Source organism: Taurulus bubalis (assembly GCF_910589615.1).
Source record: "Taurulus bubalis genome assembly, chromosome: 6".
Classification (NCBI taxonomy): domain Eukaryota; kingdom Metazoa; phylum Chordata; class Actinopteri; order Perciformes; family Cottidae; genus Taurulus; species Taurulus bubalis.
This window is the reverse complement of record NC_136594.1, coordinates 9,555,042-9,562,689: the sequence shown is the minus strand read 5'-3', so window position 1 is coordinate 9,562,689 and position 7,648 is coordinate 9,555,042. Positions and strand designations below refer to the sequence as shown.

The 7,648-nt window shown below is 42.1% G+C and overlaps 1 protein-coding gene across 1 annotated transcript in view; it reads right to left on the bottom strand.

Annotated features, from left to right (window-relative positions):
• Positions 1–322: 322 nt before the first annotated feature.
• Positions 323–7,648, bottom strand: part of znf827 (zinc finger protein 827) — a gene marked incomplete at both ends in the record, with an annotated part of 59,795 nt that continues 52,469 nt past the window's right edge. Inside the window, 3 exons of the mRNA XM_079219728.1 lie at positions 323–1,367; positions 3,841–4,018; positions 6,534–6,743. Of these exons, the coding sequence (XP_079075854.1) occupies positions 323–1,367; positions 3,841–4,018; positions 6,534–6,743 (1,433 nt within the window). The remainder of the gene's footprint in view (positions 1,368–3,840; positions 4,019–6,533; positions 6,744–7,648) is intronic.

Below are 7,648 nucleotides of genomic sequence, written 5' to 3'. Positions count from 1 at the left end.
ATAATGCAACTGGGTCCAAGTCATTCAGACATTTCAAAACAGAAAAAAAGGTAATAGAGAGTAGTAGTTGAAGTAGTAATAATTCAATCGATAGAACTGATAAGAAAAGCAGCTTTTTGATATAAATGCATTTTTAGCATGTACAGCCTTTTTCTCTTAGAAATGTTTTTTCTTTTCTTTTCTTTTCTTCAATATGTTTGTCTGGTCCAGCTTATTCTGCTGGTCTGATTGGAAAAGACGTTGCCTCCACTGCGGCGGTCAAGTGTCAATTCACACCACCGTCCGATAAGTGAGGGAAAGAGCGAGGGGGAGGAGGAGGCGGTCAAACAGTCTTGGCCCTCTCCATCAGTCCCAGGTAGGCCATGAAGGAGTGTTTGTGGGAGGAGGGCGAGGGGGAAGAGCGTGAGGGCGACGCCGGGTTGGAGGAGAAGAGAAGAGGAGATGTGGCGGGCCGCCATCTGGAGTGGAGGTGCGAGTGGAATGTGAAGCGGCTGTTGTGGGTGAACAAGGTGGTGAGGGGGATCAGGTGCGCCCGGTCGCAGTTCCTGTACTGCTCGAACATGTGGCGGGAGGAGGGGAGGAAGAGGGAGGGGCTGCCGCTGCTCGGGCCGCCGGGGCTTCTGGTGGTGCTGCCGTTGTTGTTGCTGCTGCTGCCGTTCGTGCTGACCAAGCAGTGCAGAGGGCCAGTGGCATCCAGCTGGTGGGACTTGCCCAGTGTGAGTGACAGGGCAACGGACTGGAGCGCCTGGGACGCCGTGAGACTCATGAGAGGGCTGTTGCTGCCGCTCCCTCCACTGCTCCCTCCTCCTCTGCCAAACAGGAAGTTCTCCTGACTCTTTCCCAACGAAGAAGAGACCCCTGGTGATGTTCCCTGCAGTGGCAGCTCCTCCTCTCCAGCCTCCTCGTCTTCCTCCACTTCTTCTTCTCCTCCCAAGCCCCCGTCCGGACCCCCCGCTCCTCCACTCTGGTGTTTCTTGAGGTGGCGGCTGAAGACAAAGGGGTGTGTGGTGGTGAAAGGGCATTCTTGGCAGCCGAAAGTCTGGCGCGGAGCGTGCTTCAGCTTCTTGTGCAGGTTGAGGTTGTCCTTGCGCTTGCAGCTATAAGAGCAGCGGTCGCAGTGGAAGGGCCGCTCACCCGTGTGCACGCGCACATGCTCGATCAGCTTGTTGGCCGTCTTGGACAAGTAGCCACACTGCTCACACTTGTAGTGGTTGCCCAGGCGGTGCCCGCGCATGTGGGCCTCCAATGAGGCCTGGTCCGGCCACAGTCCCTGGCAGATGCGGCAGCGGTACTCCATCTTACAGTGCGTCTTCAGGTGGCACTCCATGGCCGCTGGACGATTGGTGGAGTAGATGCAGAAAGGGCACCTGGGTAATGCAACAAAAAGGGGAGGGGACGCAACACACAAAAGCAAAGGACAGTTGAAGGGGAAGCGTACATTCAAAACCACATAAAACACCTTGAAATTGAATAACACGAGATGATGAAGAGGAGAAGGACAGGTAAAGGAAAAGTGTGCATCATGTAGAGTTCTGTGTGCTCATGGTGGTATGTGTGGCAGTTTAATGGTGGGAGAATTGAGGTGATCAGGTATGTGTGTGTGTGGAGGAGGAGGAGGAGGGGGGTGACAGGCTGGAGAAAGGGTTGGAGCAGTAGGACATGAAGGGAAATGAAGGAATGGAGTGGCACTTACATTTAAATAGCACCTTTCATCTGCTCTGGGCCCCAAAGCGCTTCACAAACCCTGCAGAACAGAATCACCTCAGAAATCCTCGAAATGGTCAAGGCCCTCTCTCCCTTTCTACACACTCCTACATATATAGAAACACTTCACATTGTTCAAGTGTATACACGTGTACACACTGGTACATTTGAACTTTCTTTCTAGAGAAAGAAAATCTGTAGGTCGGAGGTCAGAAAACAAAGGCAACGGGTGAAACCTTTTTACCCTTCAGGTCCATTAACTCATTCTACACCCGTTTGGTTGAAATCCTGCCAGCTTTTGAAAGCAAACTTAAATGTGGTTTACATAAATTAAGATGTGTAAACCTTGAAGAGCTGAAAATACAACCCACGTGTGCAGGTATAAACAGTACAGAAAGAAGCAGCTTTTCTGATCAATTTAAATGTAAAAATAAGCATTCCTTCAATCGCTCTTCTTTCTCTGTTGAATACAAAAGGATCTAAAATATCCACAATCTACTTCTTTCCCTTTTTGAATGATAGCTCAAAGAAATCAATCTGGCTTTGAAAACATTAACACCAGACAGAAGAAACATTTAAAACCGTTATAACTCCTTGACATGTATTTACTCACACACTACAGCTAGCAGCAAATCCTCAAGTAAGGGACTAAAGATGCTTTGTGGAGATCTTTGAGTTATGAAAGGGCTTCTTGTGTGAGTTTTTGATCTGTTCAAATAAGTCAATGTAACTGTGTTTGCAGCTTCCTAGTTTATATTCAGTGAAATGATACCATTTCCAGACATTTAGCCATGTTTAAAACATCCCATCTCCACTGATGGCTGCACAGAAAAAAAACGATATAGAACACAGATCTTTGTTTATGACAAGATGAGGCGATAATCATAATGATTCTGCACATGCACAGACTGGAGTTATGAGAACTCAAAAACAAAAAATGGCGTGTGTCACTTGAGATGAATCTTTAAAACAAATGTTCCTAAATATAAAAAAGGCAAATAGTCATGTGTTTTTATTTATTTTTAAATCACGAATGCTGTTAACGGCTACCCTAGAACTAGCATCTATGTGAAAGTACATTATGATTGGCCTGAACTCAAACACTAACATCATCAGTGTGTGTTGGGATGTGAGATCAACAGATGGGCTTTATGTGAGCTGGACAGGCCTGTTATGGGACATAAACGTGTTACAGTACAACAAAAACTCCTGTGGGACTGAAGTATGGAGACGGGGAGGGAAGCATGAAAGAGGAACTGGAGCTACATACAAATATATATATATATATATATATATATATATATGTATATGTGTCTAGGATACAAACTACAATGAGATAGGTTTGCACACTGTATGTGAAAGCTTTGTTTTAGCGTTATTCTATATAAAAAAATGCTGTGTATCAAGGAGCAACAATATTGTTTATGCATATATATGCATATTTAAGTGATCTGACATTTTTGCTTCTTCTAGGGGTGTGCCAACACATTTTATATATATTTTGTATATATTATAAGTGTCTGTATCGTAGGTTTCTAGAATGCAGGTTTCCTCAGTTATGTTTCTTTGGCATGGCTGCTCGCTGTGGGCAGAGGAACAACGGAGCCTGAGGGGAAACCCATTTCCATCTCCTTTCACATTCTCCCTTCTGTTCATCGCAGCCACTGCAGACCCAGAGACCACTGTCTAATAAGTTATACATGCCAAGAGAGGCGGTCGGGCAAAACTGCAGCTTGTATCATTTAATTTGCTGGCTGCAAATAATGAACATTAAAGAGAGGTTAACTGATAGAGGACACATGGCTCCAGAAATCTTCAAATAGACTGCGAATCTGTGTTCCTGTCTTCAGCAGTATTACAATCAGCTCTTATTTGAAAGAACCATAATATCATCAGCCAGCTTTATGTAGATGACATGCAAGTTTTTTTGTATTAGAAAAATGTGTTAAATATTGCGTGTAAAATAATTGAAACCATTGTGAGATGCCTGGAACTTTAGTTTGTTGCCATAACTCGCACACCCCTAAGGTTGGCCTGTGTGTGTGTTTTTGTGTGCAGTGAATTGACGCGGTGAGGAGTGACGGAGGGGAAGGACGGGAGACGTTAGGAACCTCTGTCTGTACTTGCTTTCCTTACTTGAGCCCTCCGGAGGGGACGGTGTGGCACTTCTTGTGCTCCAGCAGCTGCTCGGGCGTCTTGAGGAACTTGTGGCAGACGTCGCACTCAAACATTCGTGTGATGAGGTGGATCTGAAGGTGCCGTTCGTACATGCTACGCGTCTTGCACACAAAATTGCAGAAGACGCATTCGAAACCTGCGGAGAAGGAAGGAGAAGAGGGTTAGTTAAGACAGAATCGGTTTGGGTGATTTTTATGGTGAGATGATTATGTGCTCTTCATACTCTTAGAGTATCTATAGAAACTGGAATAAAGGGAGTTCAGATTCAGGGAAACGTCAGGTGCAACATGACCTTTCACATAAATAGAGTCTATGCGCAAGATGCTGAGCTGCAATTGCACTTCACTTCAATAAAGTTGTGGGAATCACAAGAGACTTATTTTGAAGGGGGAAAAAAAGGAAAAATTGATGCAGCGGAGGTTGAGATATCTTGACTTTGAGAATACCGTAGTTTCCACCTTTCTCATAATACACCTTTCAGACCATCCTTTTTAGACTTGTTTATGACATATTTACACCATGATTTTGTTTTACTTTAACTTTTTTTATTTGTGACATACTTTTGTATTACTTTTAATGACAAACTACAATGACTTTTTACGACGACATACTATACTATGACTTTTCTAACAAATAAGATGCGGTCAGATAACCTTTTAGACTTTTCAATAACAAAGTTGACTTTTTTAAAATTATTTTTAACTTTATGATAACACTATGATGGTTGTAAGGGCGTTTTTGTGGTGTACTTCTTATGACTTTTTTACGACATACTATACAATTACTTTTTTGCCGTTTTAATGAAACATTATTACCTTTTTAACGACTTTGTGACAAACTTCTATGACTTTTAATGACTTTCTAATGACATACTATACAATTACTTTATGCTATCCGAAACTTTTACCTTTTTATTTTTATAATAATAATCTTATTTTATATGATGTTTTTTTTGTTACTTTTTTACAACACTTATTTTTTTAATTACTTTTAATGATACCCTGTGTTATGATTTTTTATAATTAATTTTACTGACATAGTATATGATGAGTTTTTAGAACATATTTCACGTTGACTTTTTCATGACTTTTAAAAGACGTACAATAATTTTAATGAAATACCATCATGACCTTTTAATACTTTTTGTGACATACATTTTCAATGACATACAATAGTGTGACTTTTTAATGACATACTATACCATTACTTTTTTTAATTACTTTTTTACGACATACTATACTATCACTTTATTAAATTTCTAATGACATACTATACTGATACTTAAAAAAATGTAATTAAGACCGACCTTTTCATGACATACTAGACTGTGACTTTTTGAATGACTTTAAAGACATACTATAACCTTTTTGGCTTTTTAATGAAATACTATGACTTTTTAATGAAATACTATGACTTTTTTAAAATCTGACCTTTTCATCGCATACTATATTCTATGACTTTTTTGCTCCAATAAGTCTCTTCAGACGATCCAGTTGATCCAAAATAATGCAGCAGGTGCATTGACAAGAACTAAGAAAAAAGATCACATTATTCCCGTATTAGCTTCTCTGCTCTCGCTTCCTGTAAAATCCAGAATACAAAATCCAGACTTTAAAACCTTATCCTTACTTGCAAAGCCCTAAATGGTCATGCACCAAAGTATCTTAAAGAGATTATAGTAACTTATTACCCCACGGGAACGCTGCGCTCCCTGAATGAAGGGATAGGCTCAGGCTTGCCTTGGAGCAGCCCGTAGTTATGCTGCTGTAGGCCGAGACTGCCAGGGGACTTGCTATAACACAATGAGCTCCTCTCTCCCTCTGTATATATTCATGTCCCATGAATGCATGTTACCAACTTGGCTTCTTCCCCGGAGTCTTTGTGCTCTCGTGTCTCTCAGATTTTCATGGATCGGGGTACACCTGGATCGTGGTTTCGCCTGCTACCGTGGTCCTGCTCGACACCCACTGCTATTATAATTAATATTAATTGCCGCCATTATTATTATCATCATTATATTATATTCACTGCTACCTCTCTCTCTCTTTCTCTCTCTCTCCCTTTCACTCTTGCTTCCTCTGCTTAAAGGGGTACTTTTCTCCTGCCACAGTCACCAAAGTGCTTCCTCATAGGAAGTACGATCTAGACTAGCTTTAGATGAAAAGTGTCTCGAGATAAATTCTGTTATGACTTGACACTATATGAAATTTATTTTATTAAATTGTCAAAAAGACATGGTAGATATAGTATGTCATTAAAATACTGTACAAAAGTAAAATATATTAATTTAATTTAGGTCAAAATGACTGGAACAATAAACACTGCTCTATCATATGGACACTTGTCTTATGTCTCCTGTGTTTTTTTGTGTTGAAAATAGAGGATCATGTTTGAAAGTGATGTGGAAACCAAGTAAAAATCCTGTAACTTCACTAGAAGTTCATGAAAAAGCAAAACAAAAAAGACAGTATATAATGTAAAAAAGTCATAGTAGGATATGTTGGAAAAGGGTAATATGTCAAAAGAACTAATAACAAGTTCATCGTAGAGCATGTTGAAAAAAAGTCAGTCTTTTCATTATTGCCTAGTCAGTCATGAATATGTTGTTGTGAGAAGTGTATCTGGTTGAAATATTTCCCACAATTCCTTACCTTTGTCAGACTTGTCCTCAGTTCCTGATCCCGAGTGGCTTCCAGAGCTGGACTGGCTCCCTGCGGAGGAGGGCAGGGCCAGCAGGCCCCTGAGTTCTTCGTTACCGTGGGTGAGGTCTCCGCCCTCCGAGCTGTTGAGTGAGTCGCTGAGGGCCGAGAGGGAAGAGGAGGTGCTCTTGGTCTCGCTGAGGGGACTTCTTGAGCTCAGACCTGGACACATGAGGACAGACAGCAGAGAGTAAAAACAAAAGTGTCATCATTTGACCAGCTCCAGCTAAAACTCATGCGATAGATATTAACTGAAACCCTGCAAATATTGTGGGGTATCCTTTATGCTGAAAAATCGGTTTCAAGTACCCCATAGTTCTGTACATTCGCGCGCACACGCACGCACACACACACACACATACACATACACACACATATACATACACACACACACACATACACACACACACACACATACACAGCCTCGGTAGCCCAGTGCTCTGACTGAGGCTCGGCTGCCAGTCAAATCAAGATGCAGTCTGCCTTTATTGATCCCCTTCTCTAAGTCTGCAATTCACTGGGAAGAGCGAGGGATTTAGAAGGGGAGGGGGCGAGAGGGAGGTATGGGTGAGGAGCGAGGGTCATGGCCGAAGGAGCTAAGATGGCGGGAGCATCTCGGGGCACAGCTCAACAAAGGGCATTCACTCAGATGGGAGTGAAAGGAGGGAGAAAAGGCTGCACAGATCCTGAAATGGTTGACCTATCTCTGTAACACCGGCAGACACGCGCATCTAAAAACATACAAAAACATCCGCATAGCGTTCACACACACGGAGAAGATATGATTAATTGCTTTTAATCAAATCGAAATAAACCAGGGTCATTCTTAGCAGCATTTTGAATACAGTATTGAAGCAGCTTGAGGGGCTTTCATCTTCTCTGCTGCAGTATTTAACATACACTTGCCTTCTCTTACAATAGCCAAACGGCTAATGCCACAGAATATAAGCACAAAAAAAAGGAGCTTCTTTGAGCCAGTGGGCCTCAACCTTGAAACGCACCTTTACGGAAAAATATTCAATTTTCTCTTTTACTGAATAGCTTCAACCGCGATCGCCTGGCCACGT